The 14782-nt window shown below is 45.5% G+C and overlaps 1 protein-coding gene across 1 annotated transcript in view; it reads right to left on the reverse strand.

Moving 5' to 3' along the window:
• The window catches only part of MERTK (MER proto-oncogene, tyrosine kinase), a 96947-nt gene extending 88840 nt beyond the window's left edge, over positions 1–8107 (reverse strand). Inside the window, exon 1 of the mRNA XM_028517144.2 lies at positions 7917–8107. Coding sequence (XP_028372945.1) covers positions 7917–8004 — 88 coding nt within the window. The 5' untranslated portion in view covers positions 8005–8107. The remainder of the gene's footprint in view (positions 1–7916) is intronic.
• Positions 8108–14782: the final 6675 nt, after the last annotated feature.

Genomic DNA, 14782 nt, shown 5'->3' on the forward strand with positions numbered 1-14782 from the left:
AGTGGGAACGACACAGCTACCAAGGAGGGCTGCCCGGCTGCATGGTCTCACAAGCGTGGGGAGGACCTGGACCTTGGCTGCAGTCAAGAATCTCCCTCACGTGTAGTTCAAAGCCACGGTTCAGACGAAGCAAACTCAGGCCTCCCCGGAGGGAGAAAGTGGGAGTTAGCTCCTGCCCCAAATCCTGACGGGATCCCCAACCCTTGCCAGGCTGAGACAGAGGGCCCGAGCAAGGAAGGGGTAACGAGAGGGTACAGGTTCCTTTCCTGTCAGGGGTCAGCAAATGACTGAGTGCAAGAGGCAGGTCAAGACTTCCCCAGGTACACCTAAAGGCTGGCTTACACCTGCTGCCAACAGGCAGTATCAGGTCAGGAGAGCACCTGGGCATGCACACTGGGCACACGCACACCAGGCACGCACAGATCAGGCAGAAGCACACACGTACCAGGCAGGTACACAGAGGCTGATCTAAGAAACAAAGCCATATTTTCCATCCACTGCAGCCAAAAGACTTCACTTGATAAACCTGGTTTTGGCTGGTAAGAAGGAAATTTTTGGATGTTTATACTCAAAAAACAAAAACAAAACAAAACAACACACCCACACTGACGCAGTTATGCGGGAGAGTAGAGCAGGAACTGGCCTTCGTTTTTAACCTCCTGGAGAAGCACATGACAGGAAGCTATTCCTGGATTGAGTTCAGTCTGAATGCAGAAAGTGAAGGTAAGGGGGCGGCAGGGCGGGGGCGGCAGGGCAGGCCTGGCCTGTCCGTGACAAGTGTGGGCTCTGCAAGGGAAATGCCAGGAAACAACATCCTGGAGGACAGAGCCAGGCCTCAGGACTCAAGACTGACACCCCACAGCCTTGTCCCAGAGGGAACTGCGGGTGGCCCACAGTTCTGCCCTCATAGTTCAAGGTGCAATTTAGGGTACATTTTGATGAGAAAAGAACTTACCCTCTAACACTGTCTTTTCAGGTAAAACAATTACCCCAAAATTTGAGTTCACCCTGGCCAGGTAGATCAGTTGTTTAGAGCGATGCCCCAATAAACTAGGCTACGGGTTTGATCCCCAGTCAGGGGACATGTAAGATCAGCTAATGAGTACGTAAATGAGAGACAGCATATCCATGTCTGCATCTGCCTCTGTCTCTGTCTCTCACCCCACACCTTCCCTCTCTCTGTCTAAAAATCAATAAATAAAAAAATTTTAAAAATATTGGCCCTGGCTGGCATGGTTTAGTTGGTTGTGCCCTGACTGGAAATGGGACCAGTGGCATGGGTTGCTGGTCCCATTTCCAGTCAGGGCACAGTCCTGGGTTGCAGGTTCAGTCCCTGGTTGGGGTGCGTGTGAGAGGCAACCAATCAATATTTCTCTCTTACATTGATGTTTCTCCCCCTCCTTTTCCCTCTCTTCCCCTTACTCTAGAAGCAAATAAATAAAACCTTTTAAAAAACTGAGCTCAGAAGAATGGAGGAAGCCACTGGTAGTGATGGCTAATATTTCTGCAGCACATACTATGTGCCAGTAGCTCCTTTCATCCCCCCACAATTCCGTGAATAACAGAGTCCCAACGACCAGAGAGGAAACCGAGGCTGGCCAGGCAGGACAGGGGTGGAGCCTGATGGCTACTCATACCGTGAGCCAAGCCCCTGTTAAGCACTTCATTCCAGGCGAGTGCTTTCTCCAGTTTCTACGATAGATAGATCGTTAATCTCCTGCTAAGACGCATACCAACCACAGCCTCCTGCTCTGGGCTGAGATGAAGTCTGTGACCCTGGGCCAAAGCTAAGACGCTCAGGGCCACCACTGCCTGAGTGCCGGCAACCTGCCTCTGCTGAGGAGCTGCTTAATCTGTGTTTTCAACATAAAAACCTCAGCTTCTGACTTTTGTTCTAGTTGGAATAGTTAAGAGAAAATAGAACACACTAACATGCTATAAAGGGGTTAATGGAGTCCAAAAATCTATTTTCTCTTAGTGTCCTAATTTTTCTAGTAATGAAATCACTTTGGCATCACAGTGAAATTAAAGGTGATTTTTCTACGAACTGAGACCCTTCCACTCACGCCTTCCAGAAAAGGGCACAGGAGCTGCAGCAATTCTGTTCCTGGGAACATCAGCAGAGAGAGAGACAGGGGAGTATATGTGAGGCCATGGAGGCCTGGCCCTGGAATGTTATCTGGACAATCACCAACTGAACACCTGAGATGGGCTCAGCACTGTGCCATCTGCCACCAGGGGGTCAGAAGCATCATCAGGAATTAAAAATGGGGGGGGGGGGAGAGAGACTGGATGGGGAGGGAGTGAGAGAAGGCCCCATCAGAAAATCTGAGCTGAAACCCAAATCAGAAGGAGCCAGCAAGCAAAGACCTTGGAGAAAGACTCAGCCCGAGGACACATCCACTGCAGAAGTGCTGGGAAGGAGACCCTGTGGCTGAGGCATCCTGAACAAGAGAGGCAACTGGGAATGAGTCAACAGGAGTGAGAGGCCCCGTGAGACCTTTCAATCCCTGGGAAGGACTGAAAAGCCGCCTGAGGATTCTAAACCAGGACAAGATGAAGATGAGTCCGACTCATCTTCAAATCTCACTCTGGCTACTGCGTGGGCCATTTGCAGTAGTGCTCATCCGCAGGTGGGGAATGGCCGTTACTCTTGTGTTCGCTTGCAATGGCCCTGGCTCAGCCTGTCTACCTGGCAGCATGTTCCCAATTCACAGGCATGCAAAGAGTCAACTTGTTCAGGAGCAACTCCGGCTACTAACTCCTTGGCCCTGGCATAGGATTATCTGGAAATTATTTCTAAAACTAAAGATTGAAAAACCACATTATTGTAATATAAAACATAATTATACTCTGTTCAGCACTTTAAGAAAGTGGATCAGACTCTGACCAAGATGGAGGCATAGGTAGATACGTATTGCTTCCTTGTACAACTAAAAGAAGGACAACAACTAATTTAAAAACAAAAAACAACCAGCATTGCCAGAAAATCAACTGTCTGGAAGACAGACAACCAAGAAGCTAAAAAAGAAACATTCATCCAGACCGGTAGGAGGGGCAGAGATGGGGATCTGGGACAGAGCAGACACATGGCAAGGTGGCTGTTAGTGGACTGGGCAGTCCCACATTCACATGCAGATAAACCGGGAGGAACAACTGGGGAATAAGACATACCATGCAACCAGGGTTCCAGTGCAGGGAAATAAAGCCTCAAAACCCCTGGCTATAAAAATCTGTCTGGCTGCAGCAGAGAGATAAACTTCCAGTCTCACAGGAAAGTCCACTGGAGAGACCCATGGGGTCATAGAATGTACACAAGTCCATTCACCCAGAAATCAGCACCAGAAGGGCCCAATTTGCTTATGGGGCAGCGGGAAGTGACTGAAAGTGGGGCAAGAGTCAGGCAAGTGGCATTGTTCCCTCTCTGACCCCTCCCTCACGTACAGCACGGCAGTACAGTGACGTGGGTTGCCCCACCCTGGCGAGTACCTAAGGCTCCACCCCTTACAATGTAACAGGTGTTCCAAGACAAAGAAACATGGCCCAAACTAAAGAATAGATCAAAACTCCAGAAAAAGAACTAAGCAATGAAGAGACAGAAAACCTCTCAGGTGCAGAGTTCAAAACACTGATAATCAGGATGCTCACAGAAATGCTTGAGTACAGATGGGAAATAAAGGAAGAAGTGAAGGCTATACATAGTGAAATAAAGAAAAATTTATAGGGAACCAACAGTGAAGGGAAGAAAACTGGGACTCAAATCAACAATTTGGAATAGAAGGAAGAAATAAACAATCAGACAGAATGAAGAAACAAAACTTCAAAAAAATGAAGAGAGGCTTAGGAACTTCTGGGAAACTTTAAATATTCCAACATCTGAATCATAGGGGTGCCAGAAGAAGAAGAGGAAGAGCAAGAAATTGAAAACTTACTTGAAAAAACAATGAAGGAAAACTTCCCCAATCTGGCAAAGGAAATAGACATGCAAGTCCAGGAAGCTCAGATAGTGCCAAAGAAATCGGACCCAAAGAGGAACACACCAAGGCACATAATCATTAAGTTACCAAAGATTAAAGATAAAGAGAGAATCTTAAAAACAGCAAGAGAAAAGGAGACAGCTACCTACAAAGGAGTTCCCATAAGACTATCAGCTGGTTTCTCAGAAGAAACCTTACAGGCAAGATGGGGCTGGAAAGAACTATTCAAAGTTATGAAAAGCAAGGACCTACATCCAAGAATACTCTATCCAGCAAAGCTATTATTTAGATTATTGGAAGGGCAGATAAAGTGCTTCCCAGATAAGGTCAAGTTAAAGGGGCTCATCATCACCAAGCCCTTCTTGTATGAAATGTTCAAGAGTCTTATCTAAGAAAAAGATCAAAACTATGAACAGTAAAATGACAACCAACTCACAACTATCAACAATAGAACCTAAAAAACAAAAACAGCACTGGCTGGTGTAACTCAGTGGATTGAATGCTGGCCTGTGAATCAAAGGGTCGCTGGTTTGATTCCCAGTCTAGGGCACATGCCTGGATTGCAGACCAGGTCCCCAGTAGGAGGTGCCTGAGAGGCAACCACACATTGATATTTCTCTCCATTTCTTTCTCCCACCCTTCCCCTCTATCTATAAATAAATAAAATCTTCAAACAAACAAACAAACAAACAAACTGAGCAAGCAACTAGAACAGGAACAGAATCACAGAAATGGAGATCATATGGAGGATTATCAGTGGAGAGGGGGAGGAGGGAGAATGGGGAAAAGGTACTGGAAATAAGAAGCATAATTTTTACGTACAAAATAGACAGGGGAAGGTTAAGAATAGTAGGAAATGGAGAAGCCCAAGAAATGATATGTACAGCCCATGGACATAAACTAAAGGGGGGGGGGGCAATGCTGAAAGGGAGAGTGGTGCAGGGTAGAGGGGGATAAAGGGGAGAAAAAAAAGGGCAACTGTAATAGCATAATCAATAAAATATACTTAAAAATACAAATTAAAAGAACAGAAAAGAAAAAGAAAGTGGATCACAGTAACTTCTCTAAAATTACTCACTTGGCCCCGATAGTGAACTGTGGTTCAGTGGGTTGAGCGCTGGCCTGTGAACCAAAAGGCTGCTTGTTCGATTCACAGTCAGGGCACGTGGCTGGGTTGTGGGCCAGGTCCCGGGTTGGGGGGTGTGCCAAAAGCAACTGGTCAATGTTTCTCTCCCTTTCTTTCTCCCTCCCTTACCCTCTTTTAAATAATAAATAAAATCTTTACAAATAAATAAATAAAAATAAAATCATTTATTTGTGACATATGCCCTGCTTACTTCCAGAAAGCACTTCAGGCCATTGTTATAAAGCCTAAGAAACAGGACAAATTAAAGTGTTCCCTGGGAAATGGATGGTATGTTACAGTATCAGTTTGGGAGGAATACACTAACATTTAAGAGCTTTAAATGTAGCTGTATACACAGCTTTGTCATAGGCCAGGCTCTGGAAATGCCTCCACTGTCACCTACTTTTACATTCCTCCTCTACCCTCCCCCAGCACCCAATAGGAACCCCGCCCCCTTTGCCAGGTTTTGCTGTACACTAGCACCCCCACGGGAGACTGATCAGACAGGAAGGACTGAATGCCTCTAGGTCAGCAGTTTCACTACTGCTTGCCTACAGTGTTGAAGGATGGGATTTGTGTTTATGCGGCTGGGAGGATTCCTGGGTTAGAGTGATGGGTAAATGTGAATTATTTATCCATTCTTCCACAGTGCAGAGTCCACACACACAGCCCAGTAGACCCTGTCTCATAAAGATACCACGTGGACCCACAATATGAAAGTCTTAAAACTAGATGGAGAATCTAATTTCCATTTTAAATCCCTTCGCTACAGCACTCTTACTTTTGCACTGAGTCTGCCAGTGAGAATCCCAGTCTTTAAGCTCTTCATAAGGTAAGTGCTAACAGTGTCAGACATCTCCCAAGTAAATTCAAGGTAAAAAGCAAAATTAGAACAAGAAAAATGAAAAAGTGTTTCATTCTTCCTGCTGTGTGGATTGTAACAGACCTTTGATGATAATCTGACTAAAGCTGATTGTCAGCTATGAAAGCTTTTCTATTACAACTTTTTAAAAAATTCAGAAAAACTCTCTCTTTAAATATCTTACACCACAACTAGCATTCCCATTACTTTTCCAATACTTTTCTCCAGATTCACTAGTTCTAAGACTACTTACGGCCAGCCCTCACTAGTAAAAACTAACAGACTGGCAGATTATGAGAAGTGGGTCTGGCAGAAATGCCGAGGAATTTGTGAGGGTTTGGGGGTGGGGTGGAGAACAGGCTCGTTTTAGTTCTTTGACTGGTTGTGGCTTCTGATGTTTGTTTCGAATTGCTTGTTGCCCCAAATTATAAATTGCTTAGATGTAATTTAATGTGCAAAAAGAGGCACTGCTTAAGAATTTTTCGTTTGGCCCTGATGAGTGTGACTCAGTGGGTTGGGCATCATGTGGCAAATCACAAATCCAGAGGTGGTCCATTAGATTTCAGGTCAGGGCACATGCCTGTGTTGCCCACCAACTTCCAAGCTGGGGGCCAGCCAGAGGCAACCGATGGATGATTCTCTCCACTGTTGGTGGATATTTTCCTCTCTTTCTCCCTCCCTTCCCCTTTATTTGAAAATAAGTGAATAAAATCTTTTTTAAAAGTCTATTTAAAAAGTAATTTTTCATTTGACCAACTGGCCTTTCAAAGGAAATCATCAAAGGAAAAGTTTTAAGTAAATTGCCTAACAGTAACTTGCACTTTCCAGGTATTCTTAAAAAACACCTTTCACTCTAATAGGTGAAAGTGACTCACCCATACTCATCATCAAAAAAATCCGCACACTGGATGGAAATAGTTAGCCTAGGAAAAATGCCTGCCGTGTGTTTATTTAGCATACCTTTCACACACAAACACGCCCCCCCCCCCCCCCGCCCCTTTTCTTTGTCTTTTTTGCGAAGGCCTGGTTAAGTTTCTCCCTGCTTCCGGGAGAAGTGGATCCCGACCACACTTCTACCCTTCCACCTTTTCCCCTCACCCCCGAAGCAGCCGTGGGTGCAGGACAGGCCCCGCAGATCGCGGACCGGCCTGTGCTCGCCCAGCCAGCGACTACACTGGGTTACCTGTGGGCACACGTGGCTGAACAGGGGTGAACCCAGACCACGTCCTGTGGGACAACACCAGGAGTACAGAAGGCGTCCCCGTTCTCCTGGCCCCGCACCCCACAGGTCGTCCTGCGGAGGGGCGGTAGCCTTGCCCACTGGGACCCACTGACAGCCGCTGGAAGGCCACTCCTCCCGGGCTCCGGTGTCGGTCCATCGAGCCAAACAGCCACCCCAACTCTGCAGCCTGCGCGTGTGTGGGCGCAGATCCCGGGGAAGGTTGCTGGGGGACCTCAGACCTTCTGCCAAAGCTGGTCCAGCCACCCAGAGGGATGCAGGAAAGTTCCCCCCACCCCCACCCCCGCCATTCCTGCCCAGACAAGAGACCAAGGGCCCCTCCGCGGAAAACCTGGGGACTTAGAGCGCGCCCGCGAGCGCCATTTCTTCCACGCAGAAAGGGGCTCCCAGTGACCCCCACCCGTACCACGGGACCTAACGGCAGGCCCTGGCGCTCTGGCTCCGGTCCGCTGTGCGCCCTTCGGTTCCAACACGGGGTAGGAGGAGTATTTGCCAACTCGCCCAGTAGCTGGCCGCAGTCCCCCTCACTGCCCACTGAAGCCCCCGTCCCGGGCCCCGATCCCGGTAATCCTAACACCGGCCCTCCTCCACCACCTTCACCCAGGTCCTCGACTCCGTTTGCTCTCTCCCTTAGCCACAGCCCACAGCCCCCACCCCCGAGCCTGTGGGCCGCATGCCCCCTCTCCCAGACCCCGTGCCCTGCGCACTCACAGCCCAACGAAAGCCGGGGGATGAAGAGCCAAGGAAGCAGCAGCAACCGGAGCAGCCACGGCGGCGGCCGCAGCAGCGCCTGCCCCATCCCGGGGCGCAGTTCTGGAAATTCTCCCCAACCTGTGGGCCACCGGGCCAGCGGAGCTACGTAGCCCGGTGTGGGCAGCGGGAGCTGGACGCTCAGCTGGGAGGTGCCTAACTCGGACAGGGGTGGAACGCTGGAAAGGGGCGGGACCGGCGGGAGAGCAAGGGGCGGGCCCAGGACAAAAAGGGGACCCTAGAGCCGGAGCTGAGAGGAAGAAAGGGGAAGGAGAGGGACTGGAGTGGAGGCTCATCACGGGGAGGCATGGCGTTGGCAGGGGTGAGAAGAAAGGGACCGGTCTCCTGGCGCCCTGCCTCCAGCTGAGCTCCTGGGGCACCGACCAAAGTTGTGGCGCCCGCCAGGCGCGGAGCAGCTGGCGCCCCAGGGAGGCAGAGCAGGAGGAAGAACTCGATGCTGCTGGAGCAAAGAACAACAACGAATGCAGAGCTGGAGGGCGAAGAGGCAGGTACTGACTTCAAGGCTCTGTACTGCCGTGCTCGCTGCTTTGACTGGGATCCCAGCTAGTCACTGCACACTCTTTGGATTGCCCACTGCACTTCTACTGCCTGGCCCATAGGACGCGCACAACACACACCTGTTGAAGGGAGGCGGGATGAATTTCACCTAACCTCTGAGGCTAAACTCTGAGACTGGAAAGTGTACTTTTTCAATCATAGACATTTCTCTTGCAGAAAATTATTGTGAAATAATTGGATAAATGTTCAGAGATACTGCTACAAAGATGATCATCACGGAATTATCCATAAGGCAGAAAACAAAACAATGTTAAGCCCATTCATTAGAGCTAAATTTCACACTTTATGGCAGACCAAGACAAAAGATCCTAGAAGGTATTTTTCAGAAATATCTTTAATGTTATGCTTCCGCTCAAGATGGAGGCGCGGGTAGACATGCTTCGCCTCCTCGTGTGACCACAAGAAGAAACACAACTAAGTTCAAACAAAAATCACCCAGAGCTGGCAGAAAATGGAACTGTATGGAAGTCTGACAGCCAAGCATTTGAAAAGCCACACTCATCCAGGTGGGCAGGAGGGGCAGAGTCTGGGGACCAGGTAGAAAGGCCATGGAGTGGCACGGGAGGTGGTAGAGGGCAGAGCAGGTGGTCCCACATTCTCGTGTGGTGGGTAACACTCAGGTGGGATGCCTTGGGAGCAAGCGATCCCAGACCCAGGCCAGAGGGCACAGCCCAGGGTCCCAGAGCCCGGAAGACACAGCCTCATACTTAAAACTTGGCTGTAAAAACCAGGGGGAGTTCAGGTGGCAGAAGAAACTCGCCAGTTTCTTTTAAAGGGCCCACAGGAACTTAGGACATTGGCAAGCCCACCCACTCTGGGAATCACCACCAGGGCCACAGCTAGAAGGATGCCAGTGGCATAATGGATGGGGGTGCAGTGACTGGAAATTGGGGTGAGTGATGGGCAAACCTCCAGAAGCCAGGCAGAGGCACTGTCCCCTCTCTGACCCCTCCCTGCACACAGACACCAAGTGGTAAAGTGGGGCCCCACCCTGGCTTACCCACTTAGCTATTCACCTAAAGCTCTGTCTCATGCAACTTAACAGGTGTGGTCAGACAAGGAGTCAAGCAGCTATACCCCATACACAGAAACAGCACAGGGAGGCTGCCAAATTGAGGAAACAAAGAAATATGGCCTGAGAGGAGGAATAGAACAACACCTCAGAAAAAGAGCTCAATGAAATGGAGAGAGCCAACCTATCAGGTGCAGGGCTCAAAACACTAGTGATCAGGATGCTCAGAGAACTCACTAAGTACAGCAGAAGCACAAGGGAAGAAATGAAGGCTACACTGGGGGAAATAAAGACAAATGCATGGGGAAGCAACAGTGAAGGGAAGGAAGCCAGGATTCAAATCAACGATTTGGAACATAAGAAAGAAATAAACCTTCAGCCAGAACATAAATAAGAAACAAAATTTTTTGAAAAAGGCATGTATGAGAAGACTCTGGGACAACAGCAAAAATGCCAACATCTGAATCATAGTGGTGCCAGAAGGAGAAGAGGAGGAGCAAGAAATAGAAAACCCATTTGAAAAAATAATGGAAGAAAACGTCCCTAACTTGACAAAGGAAATGGACATACAAGTCCAGGAAGTACAAAGAGTCTCAAACAAGTTGGTCTCAAAGAGGACCACACCAAGACACATCATAACTAAAATACCAAAAGTTAAAGAGAGAATCTTAAAAGCAGCAAGAGAAAAGCAGAGTTACCTACAAAGGGGTTCCCATAAGACTGTGTGCTGAATTCTCAAAAGAAACCTTCCAGGCAAGAAGGGGCTGGCAAGAAGTATTCACAGTGATGAAAAGCAAGACCCTACAACCATGATTACTCTATCCAGCAAAGTTATCATTTAGAATGGGAGGGCAGATAAAGTGCTTCTCAGATATGGTCAAATTAAAGGAGTTCATCATCACCAAGCCCTTATTATATGAAATGTTAAAGGGATTTATTTAAGAAAGAGAAGACCATCAAGTGTGAACAGGAAAATGACAACAAACTTACTACTATCAACAACTGAATCTAAAAAAAAAAGCAAACAAACTAGGCAAACAACTAGAACAGGCACAGAATCATAGATATGGAGATCATTCGGAGGGTTGTCACCTGGGAGGGGATGAAAATTGCCTCTTGAAACTGATAGCTTATCCCCTGGTCTTGTCCTTGCAAACCCCAGTACCGGACCTACCACTTTCACAGGGTTTCTGCTGGGAGGGACACCTCCGACCATCTCCCTGCTGGTTCAGCCTGCTCTCAGGGCCCAGGGACACCTGGCTCTGAGGCAGAACCTCATATTCGGTCTGCCCTCTGGTGTGAGGATGCTCGGCTCTTGTGCAGACCTCTAGGGCGTTTGAGTTGGGACCTCTTTCTCAAAGCTTTCCCCCACCCCTGTCCCCTCAGTTGTTCTCCTGCCTGAGATATTGTTCCCTTTTCTTTTTCATAGTTCTCATCATGGGCAGTGCTCAGTTGACCCCACCCAAGGACTCCCTGTTCGGTTGTCCACTTAAGAACTTGAAGGCTCTGGGCCAACCTCAAGGCCAAGCCCTGATTTTCTATGGCGACATGGCTTGGCCTCAATACAAACTGGGTGACTAGGAAGTCTGGCTCATGAACGGAATCTCATAACTATAATACTGTCCCCCATCACGTGACTCTTCAACACCCCTTCTATCTCCTCTCCCTACTTCTCCTTCTGGAGACCTGAGAGCTGCTAAATCCTGGGAAAAATTGGGCCTGCATCTCAATGCAGAGAAAAAAGTGGCATTTTAAACTCAAGCTGCTTTTCTACCCCTTTGCCTGATGCTTGCTTTTCCTTCTCTACTTTTTTGAAGTGCAAACACCTGGTCTTATTCAAGAAGTCTTGTCTAGGCCATTGTTTAAATACAAATTTGGGGGAAGTAATTCTTATCAAACAGGGGAAAACCTTAGCTATATCTGAGCAAATCAGTTTAGTTTACAGCAGCTATTCCTTTCTAAATCACTAAATTCTGATAAAAGATATTGAACACCAAGGTGTTTTGAAATAAAACATAAAATACCGAAACACAGATGGCTAGGCCTGCTTTTAACTTTTCATTACAAAGAGGCTGTGGAGTGGCTTTGGAGCTGTAGGTAAATGGCTTGTGCTTTACTGGAGGTGCGTTTCCTGAAAGTGAGGGTGTGTTTGCCAGCAGAGGAACTTGTTTGTAACGACCATGAGATGTGTGCACAAGCCAATCTAGGGAATGCTGTTGCTTACTTTTTAATCATTGTGTGAAATTAAGGCTTCCAAAAGTTAAGTTCAAATTAAGTTGGAAAGAAATTGTATGGTGTTAATAATAGAAAGCATGAGCATGGAGATGCAATTTTAACTGCATCTCCAAGGACAGGGGTTGAGAGTAAGTTACTGTAAATAACGGCTATTTCTAAAGGGATAAGAAAGTTTGTGAAAGTTGCGGAAATGTTTGTGAAGGTTGTGAAAGTTTTAAATTTATGAAAAAAAGAAAGCTCAGGCTCCAGTACCCCTTCCTCCACCTAACTTCTCCCTGGTGACATTCTGTGATGACTCTAGTAGCACCTGCAGTTATTTCCTTTACACTTTCTCCTGCCCTCATCGGCATGGGGAGTAAATCCCATCAGCTGTGGAATAAATCCTTCATCAAAATGTGTTTTGTCACCCTGGCTGGTATGGCTCAGTGGATTGAGTGCTGGCCTGTGAACCAAAAGGTCACTGGTTCAATTCCCAGTCAGGGCACATGCCTGGGTTGTGGGCCAGATCCTCAGTTGGGGGCCTGTGAGAGGCAGCTGATTGGTGTTTATCTTGCATATCGATGTCTCTCTCTCTCTCTCTCTCCTTCCCTTCCTCTTTCTCTAAAAATAAATAAATAAAGTCTTTAAAAATCTATTTTGTTAATGCTGAGATAGAAAGTAAACCTGCCCTCTGGACATGGAGTCACTCTACATGACTGTCCCCAGGTGACCACTGGGACATGAGGTCCAGTGAGTCAGGAAACCATCACCCCTAACATTTGAAGGTACATATTTCTTCCCTTTTGTTTGATGCTCTGGTTGTTGGTAAGGCCACCCTCAGGGCATGGGGTAAACATATCTACGTGTCAAACAGCTTTCTCTCTCAAACATGCTTTCTTTCTCTCTGCCCCTGTGGCTTTCTCAAATGCGCTTCCTGTGGCTTTCTCAAATGGGCTTCCTATTGAGTGGGGTAAATCCATTCCCAGGGCATCTGCATAATGCTCCCGTCATTGGGAAGGCTACCTTCAGACACAGGAAACACATCAGTCTCTTTGTATTTCTCAACTAGTGTGGACTATAACTCTTGGTCCTGCATCTGGAGCATATACCTATCTTCTGTTACCAGGTTTCCGACCTTTCAGGGGGCCAAAGCAGCCATACCCTGCTGCTAGGCTATTTCCACCACTCACTACCAGTGAGCTTTTATTGAGAGTCTCATGTATTCTTGCTTAGTATTTAGGACCTTCTATCCCTTTTCCAGTCTTCTTGAAAGTAGTCAAAAGCAAATAGGAGAAATCTTACACTTTTTCTGCAAATATTAGTAATTTTCAAATTATGTGTATGATCTTCATGTGTTCGGTCTTCATGCTCATGGTCTTTGCACGACATGCATTTGTCTCTGTGTCACATGTGGTGCACTTTTTGCCTCCAGATGGCCTAGTTAGGGTGAGTTAGGGTGTAATGTTCTATTGGCCTAAAAATATTAAGTACTTATATAAATTAAGCAGAATCCTATGTTCTGAACAAAAATATTTGATATTAAAACTGGTTTTAAGTTTGATTAATGTCTTTTAGGGTTATTACCAAAAATGTGTTGTTTTTCCAAAAGTTTATATTATAATCTTTTGGTTAAGTATATTTGACAACCTTCTCAAAATTTCAACTTTAAAAAACTGAGAAATAATTTTGAGTTATTCCAGTGGGTCCCTGGAATACCTCAAGGATTGGTTCTCTCCTCACACAAAAAAGATTTTGAATTAATTAGGCCAATTTATTATGTTCAAGATTACATGGGAATCTTTGCCAAACAGAATAATAATAACTATTTTATTCATATGCACATATTTTTATCAAAATAGATTTTCTAGAAATTTCAGCCTGCCCCAGGGAGAAAACTTGCAAAGATTCAGAATCAAGTTCAAATAGGAAGTTCCTCAGGGTGACAGGTGTCCTGTCAGTGACGCTGGACAAGCCAAGAGTGATGTTCGCTGTGGGGACATCAAGCAGCGGTGCTCTGGGTGTTTGTAACTCACATGTTGGGATTACGTGAATTGTTTCCAAGGCTCAATGCACCTTCCGGTAAGTCCTGTACCGCGTTTTAAAGCCTTGCATACTCTTAGGTCTTTATATATATTAAGATTATATATGTATAATCTTAATAAATAATTTATCTATTACATTATATATATTACCTACTATATAATATATTATATATATATAAATATAATAATATACTAGATTAATATAGTAATATAGCATATGCAAGATATTAACAATATATTATATGTTATATATTAATATATTAGCAATATATAATATATTTAATAATAATATATTATCAATATATTAGTATATCTTAATATAGTATATGTATAATGTTAAATCCAAGAAAAATGGGCTTTATATTGTTATGTCATCCCATAGTAATTCTTACTTATCAAGAAATTGTTATCTTGAAATATTATATTTTACAAAGAAGCAAAGTTATTTATTAATTGCATTTTAATTGAAGCTACAACCATGTCATTTTAAATTTGGTAATTTATAAATGTCACTGTTTTTACTGTAATGCATTTGCAAATGTATCTTTGAATAGGTTCATGAAAAAGACACTGACTTACTCTAAATTATAGGTATCTAAGTAGTTCATAGAAATACTGGCTAATAATCAAGACAAACAATATTGGTTATATGGGACTAGAGGAACTAAAGGTAATTGTTCTTATGATTTTGTTCAAAACATTGTTAATTTTAAATCTTTTTGTTTTGTAGATATAAGGAAACGTTTTCCCCAGGAACAATTTGTGAATTATATCTTTGTTTGCAATATTGAAACATTTATATTTTTCTCCCTACCTAATCCCTCCAGAGTTTGGCAACTCTCAATGAGTAAGTGTTATTTTCATGGCAACTTGTTTGCATAAACTCAGTAAGAATCTGGTCTCTTTATAACAGTGCCAGTTTCCAAAAGTGGCCTTATTAGCCAAGTCTTTGTCTGGAATGTTGTGACTGAAAGAGTCAT

This window comes from Phyllostomus discolor, chromosome 6 (assembly GCF_004126475.2).
Source record: "Phyllostomus discolor isolate MPI-MPIP mPhyDis1 chromosome 6, mPhyDis1.pri.v3, whole genome shotgun sequence".
NCBI lineage: Eukaryota > Metazoa > Chordata > Mammalia > Chiroptera > Phyllostomidae > Phyllostomus > Phyllostomus discolor.